The sequence below is a fragment of the Orcinus orca genome, chromosome X (assembly GCF_937001465.1).
Source record: "Orcinus orca chromosome X, mOrcOrc1.1, whole genome shotgun sequence".
Classification (NCBI taxonomy): domain Eukaryota; kingdom Metazoa; phylum Chordata; class Mammalia; order Artiodactyla; family Delphinidae; genus Orcinus; species Orcinus orca.
This window is the reverse complement of record NC_064580.1, coordinates 130,584,780-130,597,452: the sequence shown is the minus strand read 5'-3', so window position 1 is coordinate 130,597,452 and position 12,673 is coordinate 130,584,780. Positions and strand designations below refer to the sequence as shown.

The window sequence follows — 12,673 nt, the reverse complement described above, 5'->3', positions numbered from 1 at the left end:
GACACACCGTCTGGGCGGGAAGGACTGAACAGGGCGATAAAGAAAGAACGGAAAAGCCTCGGTGAGCGGAGGATGTAAGACTGGAAAAAAAGAGAAGGAAGAGGCGGGAGGCTTTTTCCTCCCCCAGAGATGCCATTTATGAGAGAAAAGGGGACTCAAGACTCACTCCCAGCGGCACTGGTGGGATTGGCAGCAGAGAGAATTACGTGAGTAGGGGTAGAAAGATTGGTTACGTCATGGAGCTGGCTGAGGACCGAGGACCGCCGGCGCACAGCACCCTGAAATGAACCGCTTCTCTTGAAGGTACTCACTACCTCCATCTGTGGGAGAGAAAATGAGATAAAGGTTGGCTTGCACTGTAGTCCCCGCGACCGCACGGGGGTGGGGCTGGGCGGGGACAGGGGCCACACTGGGTGCATATCGTGACAGCAAAGCCTCCTTGAGGCCGCCTCGGTGCTTCTGCTGGGGCCGAGGCCGAGGCCGAGTCTGGCCTCTGCGTCATCCACCACGAGAGGCTTTGCTGAGCAAATGATTAGCGCTCAGAAGACCTGGCGCGCGGGGGTTGACGATGGATCGCGCGCACCGCAAACACTTTAGAGAGAGCCATTTGCATTCACGATATGCTCATCGCAAGCCACTCATCAGTAAGTACCCTTCCCTGGCCCGTCCTGTGTTTATATTGCCATAAGTGACTGAGGGGTACTCCGTGGGAAGTCTCAGTGTCAGAATGGATTTTAAAAGAGGGGGAGGGGGTTTCCCCAAAGCCCCTGCTTCCTCTCATCGGAATGCCTTCCCACAGAGCCACAGGCAGGGCAGGAGGGAGAGTGGAGAGCCTGGGTCCGGGGAGCAAAGATGGCTTTACTTCGTCCCCCACCCTTAAAGCCTCCTAGGAGGCTTCAGGAAATGAGAGCCATGGGGGTGAACTTGCCGGAGATGCAGTATCTTTGGGTTTCCCGACCCGCCTTTGGCTGGCAGGGGGGCCTGGGGGTGGAGCAAGCCCAGGCGTGGGGTCCCAAGGAACCGTGGCTGGGTGGCCACTGTGAACGTCCCCCCATCAGAAGACCGTGTGTCTAGATTCTGGGAGGCCAGCCCGCTGTGGCGTACTTCGGGCCGCTTCTTAGAGAATGTCCCCTCTTAGTGGGGAGTGTGTGTGGAATCTCTGGCCTTAGAAGGTGGATCTGATTTCTAGAAAGTGCCACATAGTTCACTGGATGACGTAAGCAGCGGAGTGCTCAGACGGCCCCCATCCCAACCAAAGTGAAGACGGCCAGCATTTCAACCCTTGGACGCGCTGCCAGACAGACTAATTGCTGTGTACGCACCACTGAGCCCCCTTCTGCCCAGCAGAAGTAAGGCATACTGAGTGCCCACGGGGACTGGCGCAGTGCCGAGTGCCCCAGCACACTGAAGGAAGATGACCCATGCCGATGTCGCTGTCTCTTTGCGGGGGGGGGGGGGGGGCATCTCCTCCCTAGATTGAGATGTTTCTAAGGCTATGGAGACAGGGGACTGTCTCAAGAGGGGACTCTTACTGTGGCAAAGGCGACAAGGGAAGGGAAAAATGCCTTTCCTGCCTCTGATTGGGCCTCTCCGCATGGTGTCCCGAGGCGATGATGGTATCAGTCAAAATACCACAGAATTATCCCTCCGCCCCAGGCCTACCCGGAAGCCCCCCACACTGGGCCAGGAACGAGGCCCAGTCACTGCTGAAGCTTCTCTGGTTTAGAATGGAATGCGAAATAGACCACGTCGTGAGCACTTTGAAAAGATCCACGTCCTGCATTTGGAGGACTCTTTTATTCTGGAATGACACCCTTCCTGGCTGGTGCGTTTCTATGTGCCTGGAATGATGGTGAGAGCGGGCAGCAGCTTAGGAAATGCCTTCACTTAGCAACATAAAAACTTGTGCTGGTCTCTGAAGTCTGGGGAGCAATTTTGTGCCTTGCAAAGGTTGGAAATCTAGGGCTGGCTGCCTAGAGAACGTTTCTCTTGGCATGGGGTGTATGCAACTTGAGGGGCTTTATTTCTGCTTTGCAAGCAGGTATTTTGAATCAAAATGAACAAACGCTCTTAAAAAGTGAACTAAAGCAACTGGTTGGTTCGGCATTCCTGAGAAGTGTGGTGGAGTTGATGTGACAAAGTCAAGGGGAGGAATGAGTGGCTCCATGGAGAGGCCAGGGCTAAGGGATGGGGGAAGGAGACTTGGGTGACCTTGGGCAAGTCCCTTCTTTCTGGGCCCCATTTCCCCGTGTGGAAAGCAGGGACCCGACCAGCCCAGAACTGCAAGGCTCTGACTGAGGGGACCTACTCTACCAATGGGGTGGCAGTGTCAGGTCCAAGAGCCTGCAGGCAGTAAGAAGACACAGACGCACAGGTGACTGGGGCACCAGAGACCTCTTCCCGGACACCTAGGATTGGGGCAGGGCTGTGGTGTTGGCTGCTAGAAGAGCTAACACTGACTTTGGCTCAGCGATGGAAGCAAATAGGCTCTGCTGCAGAACCCGCCCAGCATGACACACCGGAGCCCGTCGGGGCGGGATGGGTGGGTGGGTGCTCACAGTTGAGCAGCCAGGAGGCCACGGGGAAAACCTAGACAGCTGGTGACAAAGGCTCCTCCCATTCTACTGGGCGCTCAGTGTTCTGGCCGGGCCCAAGACATCCTTCCCCCGCCACGCTGGCCAAGGCGCCTGCGATGCCGGGAGGGCTGAGCCAGAGGCCCGGAGCAGCCCCTTGGGACTCTGAGAAGGCTTCACGGGGCCGCCGTGGGATGAGGAGGGGCCCCAGGGGACACGGTGGGAGCTGCGGAGGCCTGGGGCCCAGACAGTGGCCAGCATGGAGGCACAGCAATGCGGCGAGCAGAGTGGGAGTCTGGGAAGGCAGCAGGAGTTCCGGGGACGCAGGGCACGTGGGGTGATGCCGAGAGGCAGACGGGAGGCTGAAAGCTTCTGGCCGGGGAGCTGAGGCTGGCGCCTGGGGAGGAGAGGGGCGCCCAGAGACTAGGCCCCCAGGGGTTGTGTGGCAGCAGCTGGTGAGCCGCGTGCACTGGGAGGGCGCTTTGGGCACCTGGCATGGAGGATTCTTTGGGATGAGCCCATGGTGACTTGTGACAGGCTGGAGGCGGGCGCTGGGGAGAGCTGTGCTCTCAGGTCCTGGCCCAGGCCAAGCGGCCACGCGGGAAGCCACCCAAGCAGGCGCCCGGTGGTGTTCTTCCTGCCGGTGGGTCTCCGGGGCAAGAGCAATTGGAGCTGGGTCGGGGCAGTGGGGCTGTGGGTCCAGGACAGAGCACGGAGAAAGGCCCGGGAGGAGCAGGGAGTGATGGGGTGTCACACGCTGGCTATGTTGCAAATAGGCTGCAGGGGTCCAAGGTGGACCCCGGGAGCCTCAGTCCAGGCAGAGACGTGGGCGGCTGAGCCAGGAGGATGTTGGGGGCGGGGCCGGAGGTGGCTGGACTGGGCATGCGCGTTCGAAGGGCCATGCCAATGTGCCACGTGTGTGGGGAGACGGGAAGAGGGTCTGGGACAGCTCCAGGGCTCTGGCTTGGGCAGTAGAAGTGAGGGAGCCATGGATCAGGAGCTGGGGGGCGGGAGGAGGTGGGCTTGGGGAGGTGGGGCCTGGGTCTGGGCTGACCTGAGCCCAGGGTGGGTGCCGTGAGGCAGAGGAGAAGGTGGTGCGTGAGGGGCGCCTGGTTGCCATCTGGAGGCTGTGCGGGGAGGGCCAGGCCACGGGGAACTGGCAAGAAGAGACCAGTGCCCCGGGGACCGTGGGACTTCCAGCAGCTAGGGTCACAGCCAGGCGACAGGGCAGACCACGGTCTCAGTGGGAGGTGGGAGTGACAAGCAAGGAAGATGGAGAGGGGCCAGCAAGCTGCCAGGAGAGCAGGGCGGACCGCACTTCCGGAAGGGCGCTGGGAAACAGTCCGCAAGCGGGAGGGATGGAGGGACAGCCCAGCTCGGGAGCCGGGAGGGTGTCTCACAGACCTTGGTGAGAACCGCCTCTGGGGTGTTGAGGGCTGATGTCAGGCTATGATGAGAGAGACAGCAAGTATGGAACATTCTGGCAAGAAGGCTGGCCGGGAAGAGCTGGGGGCAGGAAGCAAGGGTGGCTCTGTCAGGCAGACTCTCAGGAAGCCTTTGCAAGCGCCCACAGCTGGGCAGTCGTCCTGGCTGTCTGAGTTTATAGAGGAGATTGGGATGCACAGAACGGACCAACTTGGTTACCAGAGTTCACTTCCCAAATGAAGCCTTTCCACAGAATTCACAGTATAACCCAATGAATGGTGAGCTCACCAAAGGCTATTGGAAACGGGCATCTGCCTCATCCCGAGAAGGCCCCTGCCCCATGACCTGGGGCAGCTCCCAGCAAAGAAAACGAGTCCCGGCAGCTACTCAGACAGTGGGTGGCCCGTGCCCCCATCTCCCTGAGATACAGCTCTGGGTCACAGCACACGCCGTTAGCTGACACCTGTGCCCACTAGCGGGGAGGGCCACCTGGGCTCTGGGCGAGGCGTCAGGGAGAGGCCATCTTGGAGACGTACTGTCATCCGGCACATCCGGCAACTGCCCTTGTGGTCGCGGCGGCAAGCCCCAAGGGCTTCCCTGTCCTCGCAGCTCACCTCGCCCATTCTCCGCCTCTGGCTTGTTGCCCCCCTCGCGAGGCGGGAGAGCCAGAGCGGCCGAGCAGCCCGGCGGCTTACCTGCGTCTGGATCCGGTTGAGGCCCCGGAACCAGAGGATCTGGCCTCTGCGCAGCTCCCGCTCGGCGTGGTCGATCTCTTCCTCACCCTCAGCCAGCTCCTCGTCGGTCATCTCGTCCTTCCCGGGCCCGTGCCCCGCTTCCTTCAGGCACTTGAGCTGGCTGGTGGGGATGGTGGCGATGACCTGGGTCGCCAGAGGTGAGGGACAGCAGGCAGAAGTGGCCGTCAGAGGTGGGAGCTCTGCTGGGGCCGGGAGCGGATGCAGGCTGCCCGCCTTCCGCTGATGCAGGCCCAGGCCGTGTGTGCGCCCGCCCCTGCACAGGCCCCGGCACCGTGTGCAGCTCTTTCCTCAGTGCTTGCTCCCTGCGGGCGGCCCCTGGGCCGCCTCTGCCTGCTGCCGAATCCTGCTCTCCAAAGCAGTGTGCGTGCCGGTGGACCCTCCTCCGTCGACGCCCAGAGGAGCGGCTCACGCCACCTTCCCGCACAGTGTGTGATGTAAGGGACTCGCTTCGCCAGACCAAGGTCTCGCCCTGGCCTGGCTCATGGGAGGGGACCTTTAGGCCCCTGCCTCTTGGTTTAGCTGGGGCCGAGGGCAGGCGGGCTACACTGCCGCGGTGATTTGGGGCGGGTCCCTGGGTCGCATGTACCATCTTGACCTCTGGGGCGCAGAGATTGAGTAACTAAGTCACATGGGCTCCCCAGGCCTCCAGGACCGACGCCACTCAAGTCCCCGGACCGCACCACTCAGGGGAGCTGCCCCGATGGTGGTACCCGTGCGTGTCATCACACATTACTGCTGGGAGAAACTGCACTGCCACGCGACTCCCCTGGCGGGGGAGCTGGGAGCTCGTGCCCGGCCTCTCCTGGGCCTGCCCTATGTAAGCATGATCTTGGACATCTAGCCTCCAGAGAATAACACCTGCCGTTGAAGCCACCCTGTCTGGAAGGTTCACAGAGGTATTGTGTAGCTTCAAATATGTGAGCATTTTCCAAGCCACCCAATTCTAAGGCACGATTTTCAGCTCCTACCGTGGCAAGGGGAGCGGCGGGTGGTTTTGCTGGGCGCTGTGACATCCCAGCCATGGCCCTTTGCATGCTCTCTGCTGAGGCTGTCACTTGTGGCCCTGCACCTAGGTCATGGCCTGTCCCAGAGGCAGGCTAGGGGACCCTGGGCTGCCCACAGTTCCCCAGACAAATTGGAAAGGGGCAGGGCTGGGAAAGCCACCGAGGCAGACACTTACCTGTCCCCAGACCAGCTCCCCAACACCAACAAACAGGCACCAGAGCCACTGTTCCGTAGACAGCGGGGAGCAGCTGAAGGGCTTTCCGCCGAACTGCACGATGACAATCTGTGGAAGAGGGGTGGGCGGGAGGCGCGGCCGGCCAGCTCCTCTAGCCCTCGGGGCTCCCCCTGTCCTGTGGGCCGAGCTCAGGGAGTCAGAAGGCTTGTTGCTTCACCCAGGTAGACAGGCAGTTCCCGGGAGCCTTCTTTTCTCTGGCCTCCTTCCCTTCGTACCCACCTCAGCCAGTGCCTAGAGAAGCTTCCTAGACCGGCTGACCACGGGCCGTGGGTGCTGTGCCGGACGGGCACGTGGCCTCGCTTGCTGCAAGGTGCCCACTGAGCCAGGCGCCCCGGACTGTCCCTTTTCCAGCCTTCGGGCGAGGCTCGGTCATGTTAGCCATGTTCCTCCCGCAGCCTCATGGCCCCTCCGTGGGAGGAGTCCTCTTCCAGGGGTGAGCTTTTCAACTACAGGCCAACTGGTCCCAAGCCCACACTCCAACTCTCTCTGTTCCTGGGCTCTCACCCTCCAGGCCACTGTCCCCCTCCCTAACCACCCAGGGCTGGGTCCCAGACCACAAGGTGGACAGCCCTCCACCCCAGAGCCCGGGAATTATTCACACCATCAAGTGCTCAGCCTGCCCCTCCCACCTCAGCTCCTGCTCTGGGTTCCCCGCTCTCCTTCTGCCTGCCGACCAGCCCGGGTGCTTCCCCAGGTGGGCCCTGTGCCATGGCTGGCCCCCCCTCTGAGAACTGCGAGAAACCAACTATCCTGGCCTGTTGGCCTCGCTCTACCTCACATTTTCTATCAATACGCCCTAGTTTTGAACACTCAGCGCCTCCTGGAGTTAAGGTGGCCTCCCGCCAAGGAATGGAGTTCTAGAAATGGGAGTGGCGGACCTGGAGGGACCTGCAAGAGTGGAGCCGTCGCTCCTACCTGGATGGCGAAGGTGCCCAGCACGATGGTGCAGAAGATGGGGTTGCCGAAGATGCCGTGGAAGACGTTGCGCTCGCCGTGGATCTTCCGCGCGTTGATCTCGTTGAAGAGCTGCATCATGACGAAGGTGTTGAAGATGATGGTGTAGTGCTCGGAGGGCGGCGAGTGCAGGGGCGCGTTCCTCCCGCTGTCAATGTCGAAGAAGAGCTCGCCTGCAAGCCCAGGGCCGCGTGAGGGGAGCCGGGCCCAGGTGGGCGCGTCACCACTGGGCGACACGGCTGGAAGTCATGAGCCCCCCAGCCCCCAGGCTAAGCAACGGGAGATCACAGCCAAGGCCGGGTCCAGACCAGGGGGGTCTGGCACTGAAACCCCAGGACAGGGGTGAAGACATTAAGACCCGTTTGCACACTGGCTCGAGCTGGGGAAGGAACGGCTCTCGGGTCAGCCATGACCAGCTTCTGCTCCCGAGATAGCAGAGAAAGGCCCCATGAGAGGACCCCAGGTGCTGCCGTTTGGGCGCCCTCACGTGGTGACTCTTGCCCCTTGGCCACCGCCATGCCTGCACTGAACTTTGAGTCTACTCCCAGGAACATGTGCTGAGAGCCAAGCCACCACGTGGTCAAGGCTCATCAGACCCGTGGAGGCCCTCTGACGTCAGGAAGAGAGGCCACACATAGACAAAGCGACAAACCCGCCCCCACGTAAATAAAGGAATCTCCTAAAAGGAGCCGATGCCGTACAGAGAACAAAACTCCCAGGATGGCAGGGAGGTGAGGGCCGAGGGGTCCTCACTGGAAATCGGGTCCCCAGGTGCCCGTCTGTCCCTGCCACTGCTGGACAGCACCGGGGCCTGCGGGGCTGGCCACAGCACAGGGTGCCCTGGGCCAACCTACCGACGAACAGCAGCGTGAAGATGGTAGTGAGCTGGTAGGCGGCGTGGCCCAGAATGTTCTTCATCATGGTCCGTGAGATCAGGGGCTTGTCCCGGCCATACGGCTTCCGCAGCAGCAGCGACTCAGTGGGCGGCTCTGTTGCCAGGGCCAGAGAGGCGAATGTGTCCATGATCAAGTTCACCCACAACATCTGCACGGCTTTGAGAGGAGAGTCCTGTGGAGAGGAGCCAGTTACCCCAACATGGGCCTGGAAACCCCACCGGCCCCCCACTCCTGGGAAGAGACGCAGCTTGGGGTCAATGTCACTGGAATTGAATTCAAGTGAAAATGCAACAAATCCAACCTTCCCATAAAAACGCGACATCTCCATCCCTATGTTTTCTTAAAGTTAGCAGAGAGTTTTCGCTGGGCTTTCAGATTCCTGCTCTTAAAATGTTGTCAGTCTCCCTTCTTCTCTCACCTGCTGGCAGTGATCTAGAAGGTGTGGTCCAAACTGTTAGCAGGAGGCTGCCACGCCCTGTCACTTGGCCCAGACCATAAAAGAGCCCGACAGATGCATTCCTGCACCCAAGGGCCAGGAAGAGGTAGAAACTGCACTGGACCTTCCTTCCCATCGCCTCTGACTTGTTGGTTAAAAATGAGCCTCACAGAAGACAGACACCAGGGACCATATCCTGTAGGATTCCATGCCTATGAAACTTCTGGAACTGACAGACCCATGGAAACAGAAAGTGAACGGGTGGATGCCAGGGCTGGGGGAGAGGAGAGTGGGGAGTGGCTGCCTGGTGGGTACAGGGGTGATGAAAAGGTTCTGGACTGAGGTATAGGTGACGGTTGCACAAGATGTGCAATGCATCAAAAACCACAGGATGGTACACTTTGGTTCAAATGGCTATTACGGTACAGTTTATGTCATGCGGATTTTATCTCAATTCAAAAATACCTTTGAAAGGGAGACAAATTCTGGACACTCACTAATGGGGAGAATTGGAGAACTGAAAAAGGAAAAGAGGCTCCTGCAAAGGTTAACCACGGAGTTCCCAGCAGACCCAGGACAAGCGCAAATGCAGGTCTACCAAGACTTGCACACGCATGTCCACAGCGGCCACAGGTGGAAACAACCCAAATGCCCATTGATGGAGGGATGCAGAAACACAAGGTGCTCGCTCCATACAATGGAACATCAGTCCACCATCAAGAGGAATAAAGTACCTGCTACAACATGGATGGACCTCGAGAACATTGCGCTAAGTGAAGGAGCCAGACACAAACAACCACCTATGATTTGGTTCCGTGTAGCTGAAATGTCCAGAATAGGTAAGTCTGTAGAGACAGAAAGCAGATGAGCGGGTGCCGGGGGCTGGTGGAGGGGGAGTGGCGCTTCCTTTTGGGGTGATGAAAACATGACGGAACTACATAGAGGTGATGATGGTACAACACTGTGAACGTACTTAAAAGTCACTGAATTGTATACTCTCAAACGGTGAAGTTTTTGATGGGTGAATTCTATCTCAACCAAAAAAGTCTGCAACAAAAAAAACCTGGCTCCCGCCACTGGGTCCTCAGGTAGGGGCTCTTCAGCCCTCACCCTGCTGGGGGCGGGGTCCCCTGGGCTTGCTCTGCACACTGGGGTCCAGGTGCACCGGGCGGGAGGAGCCCGGCCATGGGAGGGAGAGCCCGGGGTCTTCCCTGGGCCCCGGTGGCCCCCAGTGCCCACCTGAGTGATGCAGGCACCCGTGAAAGCCACAATCACGGCCACCACATTGACCGTCAGCTGGAACTGCAGGAACTTGGAGATGCTGTCGTAGACATTGCGGCCCCACATGACGGCCTTGACGATGCTGGTGAAGTTGTCGTCCGTCAGGATGATGTCCGAGGCTTCCTTTGCCACGTCAGTCCCCGCGATGCCCTGGGGGACACACACACCGTGTCCACGGGGCCCCTTCCCCAGCCCCCCTCACCCACTCCAAACGTGTCCTTGTACTAGAGAGGTTTTGCTCACAAACAAAGAGGGCGCCACCGCTGCAGCCGCCACCAACAGGGCAGAGCTTGCAGAGGCCCAGGTGGCCAAGATGTGAGAGAAAGAAACTTCTGGCACTCTGCAACTTGCCTCAACGCTAGCCCCCACACACTGCTGCACAAAGCTTACGTCCTCCATCACAAGGCCCCACCTGGCGTGGTGAGCCAGGCTGACAGCGGGTGGCTTACCATGGCGAAGCCCACGTCCGCCTTCTTGAGGGCTGGCCCATCGTTGGTGCCGTCCCCGGTCACGGCCACCACCTGCCGCTGCTCGCCGGTGTTGCTGTCGATGATCCCTGGAACACAGATCAGGGCAGGTCTGGTGCCACCTGTGGCCCCGGGTGACCAGCCCGGGGGCGGGGGGGGGGCAGTAGGCTCCAGTCCTCCGTGCTGTCCACCATCTTTGGGACCAAGTCCTGTGCCTTCACTGGCAGTCGCATCCCCCTTCTCCCACCCTGGCCCATCACCCAGTGCGATGATACAGGGTGGTGGGATTTCGTAGAAGGCAGGGGCTCGGCACTGGGCAACTTGGAGAAATGTCTCCCTCTCCTGGGCCCCAGTTTCCCCATCTGCTATGAAGAGAGCTGGTCTCTACTGGCATCTTCCATTGATACTGTGAGCGCAGAGAAGTGGAGGCTCGAGCCCTGGCAGGTCAGCCCTTTGAGGGAGTCTCCATTATTATCCCCATTTTCCCGATGAGGTTCAGGGAGGGCCAGTGACTTCCTCTGAGACACAGTCTCCAGCAGCAATGGGTCCAGAGCTGAGTACCCTGAGACCCAACTGGAAGCTCAGCTTTGGGCGTCTGGGAGCAGACGACGACCCGAGGGGTGACGGCCATACCCCGCCTGCGTCCCGCCCCCCGGGGCGGGGGCAGGGCAGGGTGAGGAGTGAGCCCACTCCATTACCTTTAACCAGAGTGTGCTTGTCGGTGGGAGACGATCGGGCAAGGACCCTCAGCTTGGGCCACACCTTGTCCAGACGCTCCTGTTCTATCTGGGAGGGAAAAGCACAGACGCTGCAGAGCCTCCGTGGCAGGGCGGGCAGTCAGGGCTGAGCAGAGGGGGCGGCGGTGGAGAAAGTGCCAGAACCGTGGACTCGAGGGAGGGCTGGCGGCCGGGAACTACCTCGCCTTTCTCGTTTCGGATCCGCCGGTTGAACTCCTTCCCCTCCAGGCACAGGAAGTCCTCCCCGGGCTGAATGATGCCGCACTTGGCCGCAATGGCGCGGGCCGTGTTGATGTTGTCCCCCGTCACCATGCGGACTGTAATGCCAGCGCGCTGGCATTTGCGGATAGCTTCAGGGACCTGGAAGGGACAAGATGGCTGGAGCCCAGAGCCGTTCCTCCATCCAGATCTGGAGGAGGCGGGAGAGACGGCCTGTCAGCTCTGCCCCGGCTGGGAGCCTGGCCCGCAGGGAGCAGGGTGCCCCCAAGCCCAGGTGCCTCCTTCCCTGTGCCGGCCCCGGGGACCACCGACGACTCAGAACCAGGCCCTGACACCACGAGCAAGGCTGGGAGAAGCCACTGGAATGCTGTCAAGGGGCACCGTCGGAGCCGTGTGCAGCAAGGTGACCGGAGAAATCACCCAGCTCTTTCAACCTCAGTTTCCACTGGGGAAATGGAGACCCAGAGCAGCCGAGCCAGGACCAGTCCCATTAGCAGGCCAGCTGGCAGGGGCCGTGCCAGTGAGCTCCGGAAGGACAAGAAAGGAACCTCTGGCCCCAGCTGCCCCGCCAGCTGGCAGGACCCACCTCGGGTTGGACCCTCTCGGGCCCTGACTCAAGGCAGGCTCTGGCCTTGTTGGCCAAGCTCACTAACATCTGTTTCCCCGCCACTTTTTTTTTTTAAATGATATAAAACCTAAGACATTTAGAGCCGTAGGCTTGACATGACAAGGCATTCTCACTGCTCATTAGAGGAAATGGGACATCACTCTGGTTCCTTAGTACCTCTCCATTTTCCAAACATAAGATTAGATTCCGGAAAAGGGAGAAGAACAAGACATCCCTCCAGTGCTGAAGGGAGCGGAGGCCAGCTGGGAGGGGGTGGCATTGTGGAGTGGAGACACTCCCGTTCCAGCGAGGAGGGGACTTGTGAGCCCGAGACAGCAGCGCAGAGGAGAGTCGTGCCGACCGCGCCTGAGGGGCCAGGAGGGGAGAGGAGGGCAAGGAGATGCGGCGGGGCAAGGAGATGAGTCCGCTGGGCCCGGCGCACCCCACTGTGGGCTCCCGGTGGGGCCGGGCTGAGCCCCCAGAACCGTGTAAGCATGACAGAGAGCACGGGAGCACGCGGTGTCCCGGGGGTGGCCTGGTGGCCAGGCCGGGGGAGCTGGGGCCAGGCGCCAGGGGGTCAGGGCAGCTGGGAGACCCCAGGGGAGGTGGGCAGCAGGCGGGGCCAGGTCGGCTGCAGGGGACCACTGGCCCGGGAGGTCCGGGCACGCTGATGGCCCCCGAAGCCAGGGTGTGGAGGCTGTGATCTCAGCCAGGGAGAGAGTGGGAAGAGGAGGGGGACCCGGGGCCCAGCCAGAGGGGCTCCCACTTCAGGGCTGGGACAGAGTGACCTTACAATCCCTGCAGCAAATATGGCCAGGCGGCCTAGAAGGCCCCGCCCCGGGAAGGGGGCTTGCGTCCCACACCCCCGGTAACGCGTCTCCTCGCTCAGCTCAGGGACGCTTTCTGTTCTTTGGGGATCCTTGAGCGCTAGAGGATGAGCTGCCGGGAGATACCTCCCTTTCCAGCAAGCTCCCCCCACCACCTCTGATGCGTCTGGGAGGAGCAGCCCCTCTGCTGCCACCAAGTGGCCGTGATGGGCCTGAGCCCTGGGAGCCCCAGGTCCAGCCTCTGCTGGCCCCCTCT

The 12,673-nt window shown here is 60.7% G+C and overlaps 1 protein-coding gene across 8 annotated transcripts in view; it reads right to left on the bottom strand.

Moving 5' to 3' along the window:
• Positions 1 to 12,673, bottom strand: part of ATP2B3 (ATPase plasma membrane Ca2+ transporting 3) — a 61,802-nt gene that overhangs the window by 12,422 nt on the left and 36,707 nt on the right. For 4 of the 8 annotated variants that reach the window (XM_049704337.1, XM_033417650.2, XM_033417651.2 and 1 more), the window contains 9 exons: positions 10,945 to 11,124; positions 10,726 to 10,813; positions 10,010 to 10,116; positions 9,519 to 9,710; positions 7,802 to 8,015; positions 6,909 to 7,120; positions 5,934 to 6,041; positions 4,694 to 4,876; positions 234 to 320 (listed from right to left, as the gene is read on the bottom strand). In XM_049704337.1, the coding sequence (XP_049560294.1) occupies positions 234 to 320; positions 4,694 to 4,876; positions 5,934 to 6,041; positions 6,909 to 7,120; positions 7,802 to 8,015; positions 9,519 to 9,710; positions 10,010 to 10,116; positions 10,726 to 10,813; positions 10,945 to 11,124 (1,371 nt within the window). Of the gene's footprint in view, positions 1 to 166; positions 321 to 4,693; positions 4,877 to 5,933; positions 6,042 to 6,908; positions 7,121 to 7,801; positions 8,016 to 9,518; positions 9,711 to 10,009; positions 10,117 to 10,725; positions 10,814 to 10,944; positions 11,125 to 12,673 lie in introns of all 8 variants that reach the window. The other 4 variants (XM_004286407.2, XM_033417652.2, XM_004286405.2 and 1 more) reach the window with 2 other exon arrangements.